Source organism: Atractosteus spatula, chromosome 6, assembly GCF_055471065.1.
Source record: "Atractosteus spatula isolate fAtrSpa1 chromosome 6, fAtrSpa1.hap1, whole genome shotgun sequence".
NCBI classification, from domain to species: domain Eukaryota; kingdom Metazoa; phylum Chordata; class Actinopteri; order Semionotiformes; family Lepisosteidae; genus Atractosteus; species Atractosteus spatula.
In genome coordinates, this window is record NC_142711.1 from 3,569,496 (window position 1) to 3,593,592 (window position 24,097).

General features: G+C 41.4%; 1 protein-coding gene across 1 annotated transcript in view; it reads right to left on the reverse strand.

The window, feature by feature from the left end:
• LOC148831697 (guanine nucleotide-binding protein G(olf) subunit alpha) overlaps positions 1-18,366 on the reverse strand; it is a 136,518-nt gene extending 118,152 nt beyond the window's left edge. The window contains exon 1 of the mRNA XM_088918401.1: positions 17,925-18,366. Coding sequence (XP_088774527.1) covers positions 17,925-18,366 — 442 coding nt within the window. The remainder of the gene's footprint in view (positions 1-17,924) is intronic.
• Between the last annotated feature and the right edge of the window lie 5,731 nt (positions 18,367-24,097).

The window sequence follows — 24,097 nt, forward strand, 5'->3', positions numbered from 1 at the left end:
TTCCCCAAATACGTCCTTATTGGCTGCATAATTTAAAACAAGCTTCATAAACCTTAAAATCCACCTACAGTATGACAACTGGTGAGACTGACACCACAATATCCCTTTTAAGGCATTCCCCTGTCCAGCTCACTGTTTGAAAACAGATGCCCTTGGGGAAAAAAAAAGAGAAATACTGTATTTGTTTCCTTTCTCTATCCTAACATTTGAAAAAATCCGAAATAAAAATGTTTGCGGCAGGCCAATATTTTTCACCACAGGAAGGCTCAACAAATCCCCAGGTGACAAAGTGACCCACTTCTGTTGTAACTTCGCCTCTACAGCACCTGTGCTTCTCACAGTGATCACTGTGCAGGTACAGTAGCTTGGAACTTACAGCCTTAAAAAAGGAATTATTCAGGGCAGGTAATTCATAATTTAGAGTGCCTGTTACCAAGTACGGCACATGGAAATACTAAAATTCAAATATGCAAAAACTCACAAAAGAGTAGAGGAACTCATTTATATCACACGCACTATGCAACATTTTTTAATTTCTGCATTGCTACATAGTGAACATGATCTTATGTGTCCTGGGAGGGTCTGTTGATGTTTGTATTACAGTTTGTTCCATACAAACAAATCATTAAAAAAAGATTAAGACAAACCTCTCAAAACAGAATAGGAGAAATTAACAGGGGGGACATACACATTGTATTGCACAAAACAGAGTAAATAAAGGCCTCAAACTCATCCTTATATAGATGGACCTTTGGTCATTGCATATATATGTATTTATATTTTCATTCATTTTCATTTTCATTCCCACAGCTGCCTAAGAGACATTGCCAGTACTGACGTGTGTGCTGAGGTACGCACACATGAGCAGTCACTCTTCCAGCTTTGCCTTAAGAAAAGACTTTATTTTGCACACACCTTCGATCAGCAATAACCTATAAACATCTTCTTGGACCTTTACAATGTAATGATTGGGATGTTTTTCTTCCTGCTTTTTGTTTCAATAGACACCGTTTATGTAGGAGATTCCGCTAATCTTGTTTTGAAGTTTCATAATGCCCAGTGCAACTCCACAAAAGTTTACTATACCAGCTGGGTCCAAAAAACCCTATTCCTCTTCCAGTGCTATGAGCTTCACACTCATTTTACATGATGAAATGAATGAAACGATCAGTCTGTGCATCCCTCCAAAACCTCACTTGCATGAAAATGTAGCTGCAGGTTTCGTGAAGGCTCTCTGAGGAGCCTTGTCTACACCCTGAGGACAGCCTTACGATTGTATACAGTTCACTCCAGTTTTTTTAAAACTACCATTAGAGGCACTGCTGCCAATAAGTCTTGTACCTCAGATCTTTAAACAATTCTCTTACGTCTCCAATGATGACATGGTACTGAGTTTTTCCTCTTGTGTACGGCCTCCTGCTATAGAGTGCCTAGTGGCAAACAAGGTGACTACAAAACATTTCTAGAATCTTTCTGAGGCTTTGCAAAACTGCCAGAGGACTACAGAAATCAGATGATTAATAAACAGTATTTATTTCCAACATATTATCAGAGTTTTAAACATTAATATATGCAATTATTTTCTGTTATACTAATAATGTTATACAGTTGTTCATTTCTCCTCTTCATACATTGGTACATTTTAAGAAATAAATGTTGAATAAACCTTTAGTTACAGTCTGCTGTGCAGGCTTGTGGTCTTTTATAAGAAGACTTCAATATCCTTTTCTGACCAGAAACAAGCACAAAGTCTTCATATCAATGTAGGACAAATGGCGACATGTACAGTACCATCTAGCCCTATACCTTCATAATACAAATGATCTCTCAATTTCTTTTCAATGATATGGCACGAAGAAGTTAGCCATGCTGCACATATCCCTGCTGCCTATGAACGGAGGTAATGATAATCATGTCAAAAGCAAAAAAGAAAAGCATTCTCCGTAAGCACCAGCAGAGTCAGCCAGTAGTCATGTCTGATGACATTAATTCTACTGCAGTTTACATACTGCTTTTCAGGGTTTGGAAGAGCCTTGAAAACCTTTTCTTTCCCACAGATTTCAGCTGGTCTCACACAGTACGTAATAGCTTGTACACATACAGCAGGACCCCATTAAGGAATTAAAACGGGATTTTGATCATGCTCCAATGGTAACAAACTGTGGAGCGGGAAGACGAGGCCGTTAGACTTGGCACACCAGCCTACAAACTACAGCAGCTGGCTGCAGGTTTGAGAAATGACCACCCATTAGTGCTCCCATTCACTCCCCCCCCCAAGAAACTGCCGTCCTCACACCCAGAGGGCTGGAGCTTCTCTCTCCCCCCGCCTCACATCCGGTGTGCAGATCCGCCACTGTGACCTTCAAAGACGTTCCTCTTCCCAGGAGCAGGACGGCGGATTTACTTTTCCTGTGCGGCCACGGCAGCCTCGCGCCGGTCCGGGAAGCCGTTTGCGTGGAACGGAGTGTAAAAAGTGAACAACCCTACCCGAACGGCACACTTCCGTTCAAGCGGGCACTTCGTGACATCGGAGGTGGTGAAAAACGAAAGGATGCCCAGGGCGGGACTGAGACGACCTGCGCCAGCCCTGAGAGCCACGCAGTTTGGACCCGACGCAGCGCGACAAGCAATGGATTCTGAACCTGCGGCCGAGACCCGAGACTGGGAAGGTGGTGCACGTTGACACTGGGATTTCCATTTAGGTGATGGCTGCAGGAGAGCCCGAGGAGAATACGTGCTCAGTGAGAAGAGAGAAACTATGCCCAGTTCATGGCGTGAGCAGTAAATAAAATAAATAAAATGATGCCTTGACTTCTGTTCTCCCATTTCATGCTAAGAAGTAATGTGTTGCTTCACACAGCAGTGGGGATTATGCTGTACTGTGCAGAGCAGTGAGGATTACACTGTATATATACACAGAGCAGTGAGGATTACGCTGTACTGCACAGAGCAGTGAGGATTACGCTGTACTATATATATACACAGAGCAGTGAGGATTACACTGTATATATACACAGAGCAGTGAGGATTACGCTGTACTGCACAGAGCAGTGAGGATTACACTGTATATATACACAGAGCAGTGAGGATTACGCTGTACTGCACAGAGCAGTGAGGATTACACTGTATATATACACAGAGCAGTGAGGATTACGCTGTACTGCACAGAGCAGTGAAGATTACACTGTACTATATATACATAGAGCAGTGAAGATCACGCTGTACTGCACAGAGCAGTGATGATTACACTGTACTATATATACATAGAGCAGTGAAGATCACGCTGTACTGCACAGAGCAGTGACGATTACACTGTACTACTGTATATATATACATAGAGCAGTGAGGATTATGCTGTATATATACATAGAGCAGTGAGGATTACGCTGTACTGTATAAATACATAGAGCAGTGGGGATTATACTGTACTACACAGGGCAGTGGGGATTACGCTATATATACTGTATACATAGAGCAGTGAGGATTACTCTGTACTACACAGTAAAGTATGTCCCCCATAACTTCTGCCTATCTCAGGTCTTAAGTCTGCTAAAAACAGTGATGTAATTCATCTTCTAGCACAGGACCTGTCAACATGCAATGCTCCCCATCAGTTCTGCAACAGGACTATCCTAGTTTCCAGCCTATTGATCTTCTAGCTTCACTTAAATGATCTTATTGCGACAAGGACATGAAAAGGAATGAGTCATGCTATTCCTCCCTTAATTGATGGAACTTACGTTCTACTTAAATTCCAAAAGAGAACATGGAGATGACTAACAACATGGAGAAGGCCTATGGAGATAATCTGAATAACAGCTTCTGCCAGTATACCATTCTGATCTCCAATCCTCATAATAGTTTTCAGCTCTTTTTAAATAAAATAAATGCACTAAAAACTGTGAGATTATTAAGAATGTATCTGATACATTTGCAATAGTTATAAATATTCTGGAGATGGCAGAATGAACATCTCCATATCTCACGCACATCGGTGCATTTTGCTGTATTTGTTCCAGTGATCATTTTTACATGCTTTTATCTCAACCATCAGAAGTAGCATTGAGACCAGCTTTCAACAATCTATTCAGAAGTGGACTATTCCATATAGAACTGTTGGACTAGATAAACACAAAATCTTTGATACAAGTCACTTTGTCAGTAAAATACATGTGGAGAGCAATTAAAATGCAAGAATGCTGTTGGGTCTGCTACTCATCTGTTGTGTTTTTAATGCTTCACAGTACAATATTTTCATATTGTATATTTTTCTGAAATAGTTTTACAAAGTCCAAGGAAAATTTCCAAAGGTCTACATAATGGTAATCCAATTTTAAAACACTTTGCTGGGTGATTTAAACAACAAAATGTAAATCTTAGTTGTACTTTGAAGGTTAAAGGTCACGTTTTGTAACGGCCACACTGTAGGTCAGACAAAATGTCAGAGGGGTCTGAAATTTGGAATGTGATTATGCTTCATCACAGGAACAATCTGGGCATTTTTCTGGAGCACCTGAGATGATCAGGTGAGGTTCTTCACAGTTTCACTGTGTGGAAATCAGGATGAGCCACATTCCTGACTCCAAGTGATAATTCTCTGAACAATTCTAGGATGCACTACTTGTTTTCAAGTATATTTTTCTCTAAATAACAGAATATTAAAAATAATATCCCAGCTAGAAGTGCATATAGACTTCTTTCAACTGACGAGTTAAGAAAAAATAAACCAATAAATACGAAAAGAAAACCTTATCATCAGCAATATCTTGTTTTGCTAAACCTTTCAGTTAACTCAATTTTGCATTGACACAATACAATTTTAAGAGCTTTCTGTTGACAACTTTATGTATAGAATTACCTTTTCTCTTATGTCCACCCAACAGCGGTATTATCTCAGTAAGAGGACTGAGGCCTGGCTCTCCTGCCTAAATATAGTTGGGATACAGTAACATCAATGATGAAGAAAATGACCAGGTTACAACTGGATCAATATTGTCATGTACACTCAAAAACTAATCTAAAACTAAATAATCCAAAAATTGTAGAATCTAAATAAGAAAATGAATGCTTGCTTGTATCTAAGTGTTTGTATTGGAACTCTTCCATTAATGAATTCACCGATACACCTTAGCTACAATACTACTTACTAGGATGAATGAGTATTCAATAAGGTGAAAAGAGATGTCACAGACAAAGAACTGTAGCTTCACAAAAAAAAAAATCTTAGTCAAATATGTGCATAACCCTTTGCCAATACTTATGTCTGTATTTTTATTTTAAAAATCTGTGTAACTGAAGAAATAAGAAAACAATTAAACTGTTGAAGTCCTTGTATATACAACACAGGTGCATCACTTCACCATCAGCATAAACTAATAAAGTACCTTAACTTTACAAGGACAATGGTCAATAAATTCAACAAGCAGACATTTACACATGGAGACAAATTGCCCTATAGTTATCTGCGTTGTCTCGGCAGCCTTGTATGTAACTGGAGAGGATGCATAGTAAATCTCTCCAAAATGCAGTCAGTAGTAACTTTTGATATGATATGATGATCTGTGCACTGTAATTGAATAACACATGAAAAGCATGAGATAAAGTTCTATCACCTTCCCCTAATAAATATATAAAGTATGTCTGGAATGAAAAAGCCATACATTACAAAACAGGGCAAATCATTCAATATCATCTACGGACAAATAGTTATAGTTAGCATAACTATAACTTCCACTGTAAAATGACATCAGAACAAAGAAAAGAAAGACTTTATATGAAATAAGAAGTAATTTTATACATTTGAGTAAGATGATGACATCAATTCTGCCATCCCAACATCTGCAGCATGATTTGTGTAGCAGGCCTTTGGAATACGCAAATCGGCAAAGGCTCGCAAGTGTAGAAAACTATCCCGTTTTCCAAAATACATACAGTATATCGCACTTTTTCTGAGGAATATGATTAATTGTGAGCTACACTGCAAAAATTGCCTCATGCTCACTTTGTGCAGGATTCCCAAACACGCAGCACAATGATAATCTAAAGCAGTGACTAATTATTTGAGTCTTCTGTCCTATGAAGTACCTCTGCCATCTTCTTCCTGCTGCGCTCCCCTGTCCACGCACACTACCACACTGGCCCACAGTATTCACACGCGCCGAGGCAAAAACGATACTGTGCTCTCCTTACGTGAATGTGTACTTTTGTGGTCAGTCTCTCTGCAACATCTGGACTCTAGGTCCTCCAGCAGAGAGGAATAAATGTAAACAAAGAGAACTGATGTAACGTCTAATTGGAAGAGGGGTAAAAAAGGTTGTGGGAAATAAGGAATCCGCTGTGCTCCTGCTGAAATCTCTTCTAATCGTGTTCGGATCTCTTGGGCCTACACCTCAATGCAAAAAGATGGAACTATGGGATTCGTTCCACTATGGGCCAAGACACCTCTTCCTTATTCTATTTTGTTCAATTTTATTCTTGTTCCGTTTTTTCAGGTCCTTAAACATTACAAAACAATTACTGTCAATGTAAGATTCCTCTTAAAAGCAATTTAGAAAGAGAGCTTTGCTACTGTATGCTACAGGATCCTCTTTCCAAAGAGAACTTGGGTTTTGGTAAAAATTGACACCCAGGTTTCCATATACAGTATAGAGGATACAGAAGACATCACAATTTACTAAATGTATTCCCCCAACAACAACAACAACTACAACAACAACACTTTAAAACCTGTAATTAATATTTCCACTTGATGTGATCAAAGGTTTTTTCCTGCATCTTCTGAAGCCACCGGTTCACTTAATGGCCTCGTCTGCGAAGACTCACAAGCAGCCTTGTAACATTAAAGCACAAAGCCACGTGGAAAAATAACCACAAGCGGAGCGAGTACAATCATCACGGCCACCAATTTTGCTAGGAGGGGTCTACAAAAAAAGCTGCCTTCTGGGATCTTTTTCATTCTAATCGAAGACATCATGACTAGCCAGAACAGGGGAGCAGAGCTGCTGACTAAATAATGGGAAAGAAAACAAGCTGTGTGGTGATAAAGGTTCCCCAGAGTCTTCAGATCCGTCCAGCGGGATCACGCCGGGCCCTGGTGCCGAGCCCTATGGCATGTCGGCAGCAGCATCGATTCCTCCAGCACGTCATCACGCGGAATAACGCTTTCCAAGGCAGAAAAGCTCTGTTTGTAAAGTGGTGACCAAGACGGTACACAATATCCTAAATGAGATTTAACCGCGAAACGGTGTAACTTTAACAATAACATTTGACTTAAATTCTACTCATTTCCAGCGCATAACCAACCCTAGCGTCAATAAGCTGTAGCTCCAAATTTCTCTGCTCCTCAATACCTCCTTCTTTTTTTTGTGCCACAGAGGGATAATACTCTTTTTTCATATCTGCCTTAGCATGTCCCCACAGCATCAAGGGATCTGTATCTACATCATCATGCTTCTGTATAAATAAAGCCCTTTTTTTCTGGGCTCTACCACCAACCTTGATCAGAACTGAACTCTGTCTTGATAACTGAGCAAGGAGATTAATACAAGATACACACAGAGGCCAAAGACAAAAATGGGGGAACATTCAGATTTCTGAGTTCTCCATGACGTACAGCTCTCCACCAGAGCAGCATGAGAGCAGAGTGCAGCACATAATTCAGAACTGAATATACTTTTTGTTTTTGAAAGGGAAAAGGCGTGAATTCCTGCTAGGGACATTCAGTAAGTACTAGCATGTACTCACTCGATCTCACTAAATTGCCCATATTAAGAAGAGGTTGTGGTCACTTATTTTAGTACCACGTAGGCTGTTCACCATCAAGGGCAGCACTAGTCCCTCTCAGAACTCAGGGGTATGGTTATAAACTAGTTTTTGTACTGTATGTGCTGTAACATTGAAATGTGCTTCAGCAATGTGCTGCAATGCTTCTACCTCAGTTCTTTAAGGCACCTAAAGGAGGGAATGTCTTATTGATTTTTTTTACAACATAGAGTAACAAAATAAAAAACATGACAGAACCATTAGTGAGCTGTGATCATAATATGGCGAGCTTTGGAAGCACGCTTTGAAGCTGTACAAGGAACAAGTAAAATCAAAATCAAAATCAAAAGTTTGTCAGTTCAGGAAAGTAGAATATTAGGGAAAGAGACTTAAAAGGAGTCCTGGAGAAGCAGAATGGAATGTGTTGGATACTGTATGTAAGCAGTACAGGATGGATGGTAACATTGTAGCAGTAGCAGTAATGGTAATGGAGTTACCATCCATTCAGAAGCAGTAACAAGACATACTGCTTGAACCACAAAACAGATTCAGCTCTAAAACTGGTACAATATGCAAATATGGTTTATCATATAATAAAAAGGAGAAAGAAAGCACTCCATAAAGTGATTAAAAAGTACAGCAAATAATTAAAAATTTTAAAAAGTGGCCCCTGTAATACGTCACCAAGATATATGGGATCTTGGGGACACAACATAGAAATTATGCGCACTTGAGCATGTCGTCTTTGACTTTTGTCTATAAAAATTCCCCCTCGTATGTCGCATTGTGCATAGGAGGCGGTAAGCGACAACGACCTCTATCGTGATTCACCTTCGCACCCGTGCCAAAGATGAGTTCTAAGCGTTGTGCAGGTGCCGTGTGCAAGAAGCAGCACAGTAGCGTTAACAATAATGCGTGCCTTGTCCACCTCTCAAGGCAAGATCATCTAAAGTAGTGGTCACGTCTTCTTTTTAAAAAAAAAACTCTTAAAATGATGTTAGCTAAAACAATCCGTAAACCAAGATAAAACTAAGCGACAGAGTAAAATCAGTTTAAAAATGTTATGTGTACGTGTACTAGATTGTCAAGCACACTCGGTAACCTAGCAGGCTGATTCATCAAGTGCTCTCATTTCCCCGCCCTTTGCTGGAGTATGGGGCAAAAGACCCCTGTGTCCATTTAGTCTTCATAACGTACTTCTTTAGTTGCAGGGCCAATAGTTTATGTATTATTATATAATAGCATGCAGCAATGAAATAACAGGAACAGGCCATTCAGCCTATCAGTTAATTAATCACTTAATTAGCATATCAAGTGATTCTATCACAGTATCAAACCTCGACTTAACGCCCTCAGTGTCTCGTCTGTCACGCTTCTTCCTTGATAGATCCGTGAAAAAAATGCTTTCTCCTACTGGTGCAAAACTGGGATTTTAACAACTGCCCAGTCCTTCACACCAAGCATGAGTTAAAATAACTGTTGGCATCAGCCTTATTGATCACCTCAACCGAGTCTCTCCATCACTGTATTCAAAAATGCGGATACTGACTCCAACATCTTACAAAGGGTATTAGTTAGCTACTCTGAGATGTGCTCATCGGAAATTCCTTCAGTTCTGTGGAGGATATCTTTTTCACTGTCATTTCCATGAGAAAACTCATTTCAGAATTCACACTTTTGGGGGGAGAGAGGGATCTCAGTCTCTTCTGTCCCAGCCTGCTTATCAAAGAACTATTTGAAAACATTAAATCTGAGGTCTTTGTGTCTTGGTGGACAAAGATCCTAAGGGCTTCAGGAACTTTAACTCCAGCATCCTAACTAAATACTGCTCTGGGAACTGCTTGTGCAATCTTGTTAACTACTAGGATTAATGAATTCCTTCATTTATCGCTTCTCTACCTGAGCAGCTGTGTACCAGGGCAGCTGACACATGAAGGCTGACATGCTTCACCCAGCTGAGTGCTGCCCTTCAGTGTTCAATGTTGTTTGCAGTAGACCTATACAGTACACTGGCCTATATGTAAGTGCCCTTTATACAGAGTCATGTAAAAGTTTTAAAACCCTTCACATTTTCTGAAATTATAAATAGATGCATCCACATTTAAAAAACTATTTTATTCAGAATCTGAATGGTCAAATGAAGGACTTCTAAGGTGAAGTTATAGTAAATGCCAGCAAAGGCTAAAGAGAACAAACTGAAGTATGTTGACTGGATAGGTATCCAGACCCATGGTCGAAGTGCCTATGGCAGAAGTCAACACAAGCTTGGTCCAGTTTTTGGCCTCTCTTCTTGGCACATTTGCTCAATCTCTCTCACAATGCTTCTGTAGATTTCGATCACTGCCATGCTGTAAAAAGAACTTTCTCCCCAGTTTTAAGTCTTTAAAAGACTCAAAAGGTTTTCCTCCATTGTTCACCTGTAATTTTTGCTTCCATTTTTCTTCAATCCTAACAAGCTTTCCAGTCCCTGCAAAGCATTCCCATAGCATGATGCCGCCAGCACCAACACCACCACCATGCTTGACAGTAGGGCTGGTGTTGACTGGGAGATGTGCAGTGCTGGGTTAAACGCAACACTTTGCAATTAGACGTTTTTGGAGGATGACTCAGGTGCTTTGTTGCAAAACACCATGGGGGCCTTGAGATGTTCTAGTTTCAGTGATGGCTTCCGTCTTGCCACCCCGAAACGAAGGGTAGTTTTGTGAAGTGCTCTGAAGTTGTCACGGGCCTCACAGCTGCATCCCTCTCCAGGACCTCCTTCCTGATCTAGGCAATATCTGACTAGTATTATACACCTTCCAATTCTTAATAATCAAATTCACAGCATTCAAAGAGCTATTAAGCATTCAGTTTTTAATACCTTTCTCCTCATCTGGGTTCTTCTACAATTGTAGCTTTTTTTTTTTTTTAAATTTCCTTGATCTTCAAGGTTGAATCCTTGCTTGAAATTCTCTACCTGACTGAAGGTCCTACAGAGACAGGGGTATGTATTAAGAATCATGAGAGCCACTGTTATTGCACACACAGAAAAAACACTCGGCTAATGAGTTTGGCTCATTACAGTAATTTTGTACATCTACAATAACAAATATACAATATAACAAATATTAAGTGCAATTTTAAAAGTGTCATGACTGCATGTTGTAAAGTAACGAAATGCAACAACTGTGCAAGAGTCTCTCTAAACTTTAAACGGAATATTTTAATTATTACTGTATCAATATGCAAGAGAAAATAAATAAACATTTTTTTTATTTTAGAGCTGGTTACACAAATGATAGTAATAGTAATGACCAAATCACTGTTCACATAATTAGCCTTAAATCTTCAAGACTTAGTATTAGGACTCTACACTAATGGTTCCACCTATTTTATAACTGGCTTATCCACGGGAGCCACAGACTACCCCGGCAAGACCCAGGCTCAAGGCAGGATACGCCAAGGACAGGACGCCAATCCATCGCAGGGCGCAAACCGACACAGACACAGACACAGACATGCACACACTCACATCTGGGCCAGGCTTCCCAGAAGCCAGGTAACCTACAAGCATGTCTCTGAACTGTGGGAGAAAAACTGGAGCACGTGGAGCAAAACCACGTACACTGACTACACAGGGAGAACATAACAGTCTAGGCAGACAGCACCCCTAGGAATTGAACCCGGGGCCCCAGCACAGCAAGCCAACAATGCTGACCACTGCACCACCCTGCCACCCTATCAGGACACACGTACTGTCTTAAGCCCTGATGTCTTCCCTACAAAAGCTGGATCAAACATCCTCTCGTGTAGCAGTGTGTTACTTGGGACGTCCTGAAACAGCGAGAGCTCTCTGGTTTACCGATTTAGTGAGAGGGCACTTGGGCAAAAAGGTTTCGTCATCAGCAGGTGGACCAAAAAGGGCTTGGCCTGCAGCACATCATTCAGCTGGACACTTGTCCCCCATTTCCTTCAGACACTCACTCAAACAGGAGCTCTGGTCAAAAACTGGCTCTGGTTTCATCCAGGGATGCACCAAGGTGCAAATAAAGCAGAATTAGAAGAATTTCTCAAGTTATTAACAGAATTCTATGGGTTGGTTATTTCAGATTTCAAACCTTTTTTTTTTTTCCCTTAGTCCGCCAAAAGATCAAAATGAGGTGTACAGTATGCAAAGGGACACAAAGAGGCGAATTCCACGCTGAAAGGTAAAGAAAAGAAAAACTATAAATCGGCTGTGGCACCACACCTGGAGGAGGCTCTACAGCGAGAAAGAAAAAGTAGTGTTTCTTTTCTCTCTTCACTTTCAGCAGGAAGTGAACCTTTACTTCATGCGCTCTTTTGCTGCATGCTGACGCAGCTCCCTGCTCTGAGCTGTTCGAGGTCAACAACAGTTATTGATTAGGGCCACTAGGAGAGGTAACTGGTAAGACAGCACGCTTTGGGGAAAACGGACACCGGTCGGTCTGAGATGTACAGTACATTACTGGATTTGGAAATGCCAGCAGGAAAACGTACAAGTATCTGCACTGCATTTAGGCTACTGTTCCAACGATCAAACCCACACCAGATACAGTACATGATGCAATCAAAAGCAAGAAAATGATGGTAAAAGGTGAGGTTATCTTTAACATTTTAGTAAAAACAGTGATCAGATGTTCTGCCCACAAAAATGAAATAAATTAGAATTATGAGGTCTAGAAACAGGAATACTGAAACCCCAAATACTACATGATGTTATCACAAATGTCTCAGTTTGTTAGGCACAGGTAATGACAGGATATTTGTTTCCTGGTATTGTAGATTCCATTATATATTTTCAACACAGTCAAAACTGAAACAAAGTATTTGCTTTACTGTACTGCAGGCTATTGCCTCAGGTATTAATTTGAAAAATCAAGAAGCTAATTATCACAATGCTAATAGGACAAAGGCAAACCAGTATTGCACACATATTGTATTATGTGTTCCCCTAAGGCTTACTAGTGTTTCCAGAGAAGAAGAATGTGTTCCATTTGTGTTTTTGTTTACATTTTTTTCATGGAGGAGAGAAACTAATCCACTGAACAATAATAACACCTGCCAGAAACATGCAGCTCAACAAATCTAAATTAAATTGAGCAAGCATGTTATATTTAATCCTTAAAATACCGAAGCACCTCTCGACAGAGCTGATATTTTTAAGATCTTATCATTACTTAACAAAACCACATTTATGTTATAAAACCTGTTTATTGGTGATGCAACAAATTTTGTTACCAGTTAAGAGAACCAGAAAAATAATCTGCAGTTTTTACTTCTTATAGTAGGTGCACATTTTGGACCAAGTGACATTCATTGTCTACATCAAACAAAGGTTTAAGGTGCTTGGTTTGTGTCCCAGCTATTGAACATCACTAGATAGGAATGGCTTTTAAGCTGGTGTAAAAGTATTGCTCCTATTCCTTTAGGGAACTACTGTGCTCAGTAAAGGTTCCAATACTCAATAACGCAACAGTAAACACACACAATACAGTTGAACAGAAAAAGCACATTAAATAATATTTTAAAAGCCTACTGTGGATAATGTGTAAAATGCATGTAAGAGTTCTGTCTTCCACGCCCCCACTATCAGAGGGTGGAGGTGAGACACAGCCTCCCTGTGCAGACGCGGTGCACAAGGCAGGACTATGCCCTGAATGGGACACTGCAGGACACCAATAAGGACGCCTAGTAAGCATGTTTCTGCCGGGAGACACCCCACAGGAAACAGGGCACAAAGGGCAAACTCCACACAGAAGGTTCCTGGTCTGGGAGCAAACCCGGGACCTCAGATCTGCAAGGCTGCAGCTCTGCCCACCCTGCCTCCCCTCAAAGGTCCTGCATACGACAGTGTGTGACCAGGACACCGGCGAGCAGAAACAAAAATATTAGATAAGGTTTTGAATGTCAAATTCTTTTAAGCCAGTCCAGGAAAGGGTCTAGTACAAGCAGATGGTAAGAATTCCAGAAAGTGACTCTTTTGAGAGAGACCCTGAGAGACCAGGGAAGGAAATAGCATTGCACCTCCAGCTAAGAGTGGAGATGCACACTTAGCTTTATCTGTCCAAGAAACAGGACTACGATGACCTGCTCTGCAATAAGTGCAAAACCAAATTCTGCGGACGAGGTTCATTACAGCCGATTTAGAAATCGCTATAACAAACCTCATGGTTTACTGCACAAGTAGGATTTAAAGCTGAGAAGTTGCCATAAAAATGAAGATTATTTCTATCCCCACAGCCTACTCAGATCTGTATCATGTGAGAGTGGGTGTTGATTTTTGTTAAAAGACAATCAGCCATTCATTCCTATCATACTGTAAGATCAGTCATGGGTTTTTAATTTACTTATTCTACCTGAAAATACTATAACAATGCGCAATATGGGAAGTGAGAAAGAAGGTATCGGTATCACATTTAAAACTGTCCTAGAAAATAGAAAACATTTCCTTCCCCTTCTAAAATGGAACGTTAAAAAAACCCTCAACAGACACGAATGTTTTCTGACCTCACTGTTTTGTTTTTTTACAAGTGACAACTGAAGAGTTTGCCGTCTACTTCCAATCTCTACCAAAGCCTCGCTTAAACAGCAGACACACGGGAAGGAGGGCATCTCAGGGTGAGCTATCATGCTCAGTCTGTAAAATTCCTGGAACCAAGGCTCGCAGAAGGAGGTGCCCGTGTTTGGGCTCACTGCACACAGAGGAGTATTTTGGGCAATCAGTTTAGAAGGTAGCTGCTGGGGAAAGGTCGATGTACTCCACCTGTCTGTGCATGCCATTCAAGGTGCAATATATCCCCAAACAAAAGGAATGCTTCCAAGTTGCAGACATTGTATTCAAACGGCACACTTACTGCAAGTCTAGAAACTCCTACTTACCCACATCACTGCTGAGAATAGGGACTCTGACGAGACTGGTCAAAAGAAAGTGCAATTTTTTTGAGATGCAATAAAAATTCAATTCATTTTTAAAAAATATTCAATGTTATCCATTATGGCTTCGGGCGTGGACTGTAAAATTGCCTTGGGCCTCCCAAAACTGGCATAAAAAAACCCAACGCTGGCATCCAACAAGGCAGTGTACAGTACAGAGAAACCCCTAAAAGCGTATACATGCCTCAGACGCTCACAACAGCAGCTAGTGATCTACCATGAAGTGTGTAACCTGTTAACAGAACTTCACCTTACTTCATTACGAGTCTTATTCAGATCAATGGGGAAAAAAACTGACAAGAGGGATCCCGTCGTGCTTTGCCTGAAGCACAACGATTAAAACCGCAAGCATGGAGCAGTTTCTGCAGCCCTTTCTGCAGATGATTTGAGTGGAACATCTTACAGACACACAGAACATCCAGCACAAACCTCTACCTCATTTAAAGGGAAAGGAGGAATTGACTGCAGCAGGACTTTTCATGCCTCTCCGTCGTGACATGAGCTTCAGCTAAATTACACTGAGGGACTTGATTACAATCCAGTAGTTTGCTTCAGTCAGACAAAGAGCAGGACAGCTATGTGGAGCCTTTGTAACCCTCATCTCAGGTTTGCCAGCTATTGTTTTTCTCAAATTAAAAAGAATAAGAGTTGGAAAAATGGTAACTTTAATAGTTATAACAAGCATGTGGCATAATTTCTACATTTAAAAGAATATATGCACATTTGTTTAATTTTGCTTGTACAACAGTAAATCTTTAAATAACAACATGCCGAACAAAAGGTTCTGTAAATTTTCCAAATATTTCACAATGTTATCAAACGGTCGCCAAAGTGTCAACACCTTCATAACGATTTTTCCTGAGACACCACACTGTCTTTTTTAGGTTTGTGAACTTCAAACAGACACGGCAATGAGAGGTTAATGTGGTTCCGTTTCCCAGCACTGAATAACGGCTGTGAGTCATGGCGCCTAGTGACTAGATCTTAATGGATCTCTCCTACTGTACATCAGGTCTGGATGAGTGAAAAAACTCAAGACCACATAGCAAAGCACAGTCCTTTGCTTTACGAAGAACCTCCGGTTTGTGGAGTCTGTTGCATTTGAGTCAAGGCATGTCTCTTTCGCGTACGGGCTTCAGGAACTTCAAATTCTCCTGCCGTTGTTACATAAATGTGTGATAAATGCTTATCCACTTCTCTTGCACAGAGAACTAAACCCCTACAACTTGGAAACTGGGCTCAAATTATGACCTACTATGAGATTATGTTTGATCCTGAGCTCTGTTTCAGTAATGTCCCTTAGTTTCTCCTCAGAGACATTGTCCACATTCAGTCCTTTCTTGGTCACACTGCCGTAGAAACCCTGATTCATGCCTTCATGGCATCTCGACTAGGTTACTGCAACGGCCTGTACAGTGGTCTCCCCAGCCACTTCCTGAAAACAAGCTTCAGCCGGTCCAACATTCAGCCGCTCGGCGTCTCACACGTTCAAGGCTCCGTGACCACGTCACCCCAATTCTGACACGTTGTCACTGGCTCCCCATTGCCCAGCGCACTCAGTTCAAAACTGTCCTCTTAAGTTTTAAAGCCCCACTCACCACATCCTCGTAAGCATCTACAATTACTCCGGATGTCCCAGGCAGGACTTTAGGCTGTGCTGAGGTGCACTGTTTAGTAGTACCTTCTTATAGGAACAACCCTCTTGGGGCTCACAACCAGTTCCCTTCCCATCTGAGAAATGTTCTTTCGTTCAGTTTCTAAATCTAGACTAAAGACACTTTCCTCCTCTTTCTCCAATTACTGTTTGCATTTTTCTCTTTCTTTCCCCATCTTTCTCTCTGTTCAATGTTACTTCTATTTTTTCTTTACCCTCTGAAGTGCCCCAGACGCTCTTGGTGTTGGCCTGGGCACTTGAATTAATCCTTGTAATTCTTGGGGTAAATATGCACACTTATCTACAAGTACACTTATGCTTATTACCAATGAGAAGAGAACTTTGTCCCCCTGACTCACACACACATACAGTACAAGCAAGACTAATACCAAGAATACTGAAATTATTCTCAAACCCACAAAAAAAATAGGACAAAGAGTCAGTTCTGCAGTTATTGCAGGGTTATAGGCAGGATGCCTCGTTTCATTTATTATAAGTGTAAGAGAAGCTTACCGGAAAGGGTAATCAAATCTCAATCTATTCCATTGCAGGATTTGGGGGGGGGGGGGGGGGAGGCTTACAGTACCACTGTTAGAGGCATTTCCAGTTAGACCTCCGGCCAGCTGGGTGTGCCGTGTCCAGCCGGCCAACAGAGAGACTAGCCCAGATGGAAGCAGGGCAGGTGGATTGAAGGTCTGGGAGGCGTTATGCGCCTCAGAAAATCCGTCCCAAGGCAGAACAGGGTTAAGGCTCAAGAAAACCGGCCACGTTAGCTGTGTGGGAAATCTCCCAGATTTTATACCGTGTCCATAAAGAGGCCTGAACTCCAACGCAGGTTTTTACTACCGGAGAGGTCCGCTGCTGCCCAGTGCGTTACCGGGCTCTCCGCCTCTCGGTGGACACCCCTGCTCCCACTATCCGCAAAACCAGCCCCAATTACGCATGGCAACGACGTGTTTTTCTCTCTCTCTCTCCTAAAAATCGACTTTCACTATCAAAAATCTTCTTAAAAAGGACAATCGTTTTGAAAATGCTTGTGTGCGCAGGAAAAGCTAACGAGATATACAGTGCTCCAATGTCAAACGAGGGCCCCAAGGTACGCGGCCAAAACCGCTGTAACGCCGAAAACTGTTTATTTGAAAGTGTTATCATCGCTTGTCTTATTTATAGAATATGGAGGGTTTTTTTTTTACATATCTGCGTTTTGTTTTGTTTTTTACTAAAATTATTCTACTTCAATTTGGAAAAAAATAAGAAAAGCCGCTGACACCAGCATCAGCGCCTGGTCGGACAATGGTGGGACAGCCTTTTCTCGAATGACATTTCACGGCTATAATATTACTTGAACCCAGGAAGGAAAACGAGCTTTCAGTAAAGCCCTTGCCGTTCAAATGGGTGGGTGGGGGATATTTTTTCACTTCAGCAGCGAGTAAATGAAATTCTAGGTATTATTCATCATTGGGAATATACACAGCAATATATATATAACTGTACCGTGCAATTCTTGACAATACACAGTGGGGGGGGGTCACAGTGACAGGCTACAGCTGTTAAAAATTTTGTGTATCACACCTACCCAGTAAAAGCAGCCGGTGGGTCTGCTTATATTCCCGTTTCTGCTCCTTCAGAGCTCTGTCAATGCTTTTACTGACTTTTTTGGCTTCCTTCTCGGCCTCCTTCTCCTCCACCCGCAGCCTGTCCCAGCTCTTCTGCTGCTTCTGCGTGCTGTGCTTCTGCAGCAGCTGGAGCTGCCGGCTGCGCTCCGCTCCTCCGCCGCCTCCATTCTGCACCACCACCACCCCGTCGGCGCCCGTGTCCCCAGCCGACAGCTTGCCGGCGTCCCACCGGCGGAGCGGCGCCGTCTCGCCGTATCCCCCCGCGTCCCCGTGGCGCAGGTCCCCGGCGCGGAGCGGCGCGGTGGAGTCGGGCGGCGGGTCCGAGTCCGAGGTAGTGGCGTTAGAGATGGACCCACTGGGCTCCCCGAAAAGACGCGGACGCAGGCTGTAACACAACCCCATGGTTGCCCACCCCCCCCTCCCCTCTAATGAGGTTTCCCCCCCCCCCCCCCCAATGTATACAAAAATAAAATTAAAAAAAAATCCTCTTTCTGTTGTTGTTGTTAAGCCGACAATCCCAGTGCGGAGTTTAGCGATTCATTGTCACGCTGTAGCTCCAAAAATACGATTTAAATCCGAGTCTGGGTCGAAAAGGTGAGTAAATTATGCCCTCACATTTGCTATATGCCATGTTGCATTTTCTCTAGTCAGTCAGCTTGTGTTCCGTAGTTGGTGGTTGATCACCTGATCGCTCAGTGGACACTGCTGGTCCACCTTACCGTAATTAAACCAAAAGCGCCTCCACTCAAAAGCAAACCATCAGTGATTGCGGTAATGGACGGGCGAGTTAAAAATACCTCCTCCCCTCCCCCCCCCTCCCCCCCGCACACACCCCCACCCAGGACAGAGATGATTAAAATTCAGGCTATCAGGCTTATTTAAACATAAATAGATGTGAAAACTTTTTCAAATCAAAACTGAAAGCAGTATAGAGCCTGTACTTTGCAATATTACATTCAGATACCGAACAAGTGTATTGTATGATCAATATGAGTCACAAGAATCTGGCTCTTGGTTAACATCAGCACAGATGTACAGGTGTATTGTTGTAAAAGCATGCAAAGGAACAAGCAAAGGTTTATTCCATGCTGAAAAGGAACAACGTTTCGGCTGTGGAGCCTTCTTCAGGTGTGAAAACGAATGTTCTCTTGTTTTGTTCTTACTCTGTTTTCCTTGGCTGCCCATGCTGGCCCACTCTGGTGTTTTGTAATTGTGTACTGTACGTTAGGTGTGTTTTTTGAAGTTATTCCTAAAAAGAACGAGCCAAAAACACCCCTCGGACCATCAACTCGAGCAGGAACTCCCGCCGTAACAACTGCATTCCTTTAACACACTTCCTATCCTCAGGACTGTTAACGACAACTTTTCCACCCTACAGGATGATCCCTCCATTGGTGCCCTCTTTTCTGACCGCCCCATCATCTCATATCGCCAAGCACCTAATCTGCCCAACCTTCTTGTTCACAGCTCCCTCAACCGCCCTCAGCAACCATCCACACCAGGCACTTTCCCTTGCAACAGAGCTCGCTGTATCACCTGCAAGTACAGTGCATATCTAACACCTCACTCATTCAAGGCCCCTCAGGACAATTCTGCATCACCCAGATGGCATCTTGATCCTCCAGCAACCTCATTTACTCGATCTCTTGCAGTAAATGCCCAGCCATCTACATTGGGGAAACAGGAAGGAGACTCGGAGACCGTAAGTATTCAAATCCTTACAGTGCATTTACAGAATTACCTTAATAAGCCACACATTCAGTCGAATGGTCTCTGTCTGTGTGCAGGCATAGTGTTTCACATGAGAACAGAACAAATACATCTCTACCCCAGGTAATGTCCCTCAGTCAGGCAGGGCAAAGGCACGATATTAAAGACTAAGGAGTTTTCAAAGCCAGGGATGAAGTAATTGAAAGATACAGATCAGGACTAGAGTACAACAAAAGCCCGAAGTCTCTGAACATCTCAGTGAGCACAGTTTACTCAGTCATCAAGAACCCAACACTCACCCACTGAGCAGCTGGGCAAGGGGAAACTCGTGAGGGATGCAGCTGTTAAGTAACAGCATCTTCGAAAGAGCTCCAGCGTTCAATCGCCGAGATGGAAGAAAATGTCCAAGACTGCGTAACCCCCCAGTCCCTTCACAGAGCAGGCCCGCGGGGCAGGGTGGAAAGAAGAAAACCGTTACCAGAAACAATCTCAGAGCCTGCGTGGGCTTTTCAATAAAGAATCCGAGGGATCCAGCAAAAATGTGACACAAGGTGTTGGGATCAGATGAGACCTACTGTTGCTGGGATTTTTTATCTATCCCCTCGCTCTGTGGTTGGAACAGACCCAGCGGACCACATCTCCCAGTCAACACCATCCCTACAGTCAAGCATGGTGGTGGCAGCATCCTGCTATGGGCATAGTTCTCATTAGGGACTGGAAAGCTTGTTAGGATGGAAGGAAACATTGGTCGAGCAAAGCACAGGGAAATACTTTGGGGAAAACTTTTTTTTTCATGCTGCTTAGGAAAATTCACCAAGCACAAGGCCACAGCTACAATAAACTGGCTTAAGAATGAGAAAGTGACTGTCTTTGAGTGGCCCTTACTCCTGACTGGAATCCTATTGAGGATTTGTGCAAAGCCCCGAAAGCTGCTGTTAATAAGCAATCCCAAAGCAACTTGAGAGAGCTCGAGCAAATCCGTCAAGAAGAATGGGCACAAACGGCACCAAGTCTTTGTGCACTGTCAGTAGAGACCTACCCCAAAAGACTTCTGACTGCTATTGTTATAAAAAGGTGCTTCCAACAAATACTGAGTTCATAGTTTTAAATATAGATACGTGCACATTTTCTTTTTTCCATTTAATTTTAATTTTTGCTGATATTTACTGTAGCTCATTCAGATTTTGAATTGAATATTAATTTTAAAACAAACGGATGCCTAGACATTTTTAATTTCACAAAATGGAACACCATCGGGTAAATGGGAAGGATCTGAATACTTTTGCAATGCAATGTGAATCCAGATTTGGCTTGAAATTTTAGATTAATATCAATACAGGATATGAACATAATGTTTCTACCATTACTACTGCTGTTTTAGGTCTAAGAGTACAAGTAAGGAAGATGGTAGTTAAACTTGATTTTAACGATGCATATACGATTTATCAACAAAGATCAACATAATTCATCTTGTTCTTCTTATTTTTCAGCTTTAAAATGTTAATGTGAAAAAATAATTCTCAAAAGCTTTTCTGTCATTTTCCTCATTCTAGTTTATGTTTCTGTACTTTAAAAAGATACGATTGCTGTAACGCGACCAGAATAGTTGTGTAAATTCCCATACTGTATATTTATGGCAGCCAACCTTTGTACATATAGATAACCAAGCAGCTTTAGTGCTTTAGACCACTAGCTGCCTATCATAATTAATCACGTGAAAAGGGCTGTTACTTCATGGAGATATTTTTAAAAAGAAAGAGAATAAATTACAATTCTAGGTACTAAGTACAATATTCAATATGAATTAATTAAAACTCTTAAGTTGTTAATAAAGCAAATCCCTCTGCCAGCTGGAGCGACACTGCGGAGGAGTGGTCTGGGCTCTGGGCTCACAACTCAAAGCTGTGGGATTTGGTCCCCTGTGGACTGAGTCCTAGAGCCAGGTACTTCACTGGGAGTGGGCCATTGCTCACTGGGAGTGGGCCAGTAAAACAGCCGGCTGCAAAAATTGGTACAAATGTCAGACACTTTGGGTAAAAATAAATTCTTGTGAATCAAGAACTTCAGTGGACTACTATGCTTACCTCTTCACGACGCTGTATTTTAACAGTTAAAAGTCTTGATATAATAGAAATGGAAACAAACCCTCTAGGTGAATTTTGATAGTACTGTAATGTTGTGAATTTCCACTGGTGGCTGTAACTTACATTCCACGCTATAACTATTTTTACAGTGCCGGGGACATTTTATGTTTCATTTTGCGCATACAGTATGAAATCACAAATGTGTGTTCTTTTCATAAATTGCAAGTTTAGCAAAATCCTTCCCCAAGAAATAGCGTAAAGAAATGGCTGTACATTTTAAGCTGATTTTATATTTCATGTCAGAAATATAAATACATTGAAATATACAATTGAAGAAAAAAAACAGAAATGTTTTCTGTTGCATCTGACTCAACAGAATCTGATTAACATTGCAAGTAGTATAAATATACAGTATAAATCAGGAGTGACCTCAAAAATTAATGACGGTTATTTGTTTGAGATCAGCTAATTTCAGTTTGGTTAAAGACTAAATATTATTAGAACAGCATTATGTTTTATGGGTTTAGGAAAAGTAGTATAGGAATGGATGAGTTATGGAAAGTGGGATAAAACTGAGGACAATAAAGAGAAATAGAACATTTTCCCCTGTACATCAACAAAGCCAGACCTCTGTCTTTATCATTACATATTTTATAAACACCTTTGAAAAGTACCCTTCCGTAAGTCCATTGCTAAAGGAAGTCATAATCATGGCTTTCCTTTTACACTGTTGATTAGGATACTACTGTATGTATTCTTGTCCTTGTTCAAGATTAATGGTACTGTATCATAAAAAAAACCTGAATCACTTGAAAATAAAAACACAAATGTCCATCCAGGCATTGCTGGCTGTATTGGACCCCTTGGAAACAGCTTGTTAAGATGTATATAACAGAGATTCACTGCCCAAGAACACAATGTTTCGTTATGCTGTGCAGTCATAGAACATGAAATATGGGATGGATTCTTTGCTCAGTCAGGTTTTATTTATATGAATCGCGTTTAGATTTTCCAGGAAGGGCATCCATACATTTCTAAACAGTCATTTTACAGCTACTCTAAACCCCGGATAGTGTTTAGAATAATTTTGTATCTTAAACGCTATCTGAGATCGTAAGGAGCACAGAAACGCAGTGAAACAGAATCTACCCATTTTCTTTAGACAATGTGATTTTTCTCAGTGCTGTGTTAATTATTAACCAGGAGACTTTTTCCTGGAAAGAGAAAGTGCTGCATACAGAGTAACGCAGATTTAAAGGTGTTGCCTGTAAGTCTTTAGTTCAGTGGAAGTCATAAATGAAAGTTAATAACAGCAAATATAGAACAAATGGTTATATTCAATGAGCATAACAAAAACACTTATAACTGCAGGAGTCGTACAGTTAGTCGGTAGTCGTGTTTTTATCAGATACACTGACATTTTAATAAACACAGTATTTTATTGGAGACATTATGCTCATCAATAGTTGGTATCTAGATCAATTATGGGGGCCCACTGCAAAAAGTCACAGGCTAGTTGCATGTGTGGTCTGTGCTAGAAGCAGTGCAAGCTGATCACCTGCGATGTCTGCTCTGCACCTCGTTGTAGACGCTGTCCTTTGGGGTTCTCTGCCGTTCCTCTCATGGAACCCTGACTGAAGCAGTTCACTTCAGTTTATCTGTCACACGCACAAGTGCAATGAAATGCTTATTTGCACGTATGCTCCAATACAAAGAAAGACATCAAGGAAACACCTTTTAGACGTTTGGGTGAAAATTACATTAAAATATAGAATGTAAGGATATACGCTAAATCAGAAAACTTATCAAAGTAATTTTAACGCATTTTCACATCTTATAGGGCATTTGGATCTTACCCGCTAACTTACAAAGATTGGCTGAATTAAATGATCGCAGAAGGCCGGCCTCTGCACCCCTGTCGGGGTTCAAACTGCAGGTCGCGCGGTTGGGTGGAAAGCAACACCGCTTGCGCCACCTGCTGGCAGGATTTATTCAGTTTAGAAGTGCTAATGATGGTACAATATAGATTGAGAGTGAAAACTTAATTTAATTGCCCATTTACGATTATTCATGAGGAAGTAATGCTATTTTCTGACAGTTTAAAGCTGGACATAACGGCAGGTGCCGCCCTGTGGTAAAGTACAGAAGTCAAGAAGTGTAAATATACAGATTTTCAGAACCCTTCATTAGTATGTTGTGTCTGAAAGACCCGTCTTTCGCGACACACGAAAAATGAAACACTGCAATCCTGGCTTTCAGATGCAATCCCACACTGTCCAGCAGATGGAGCTATGCATTTATGGAAAAACCCTTTTGCTCTGCAAAGGAAGTCTGTGGTT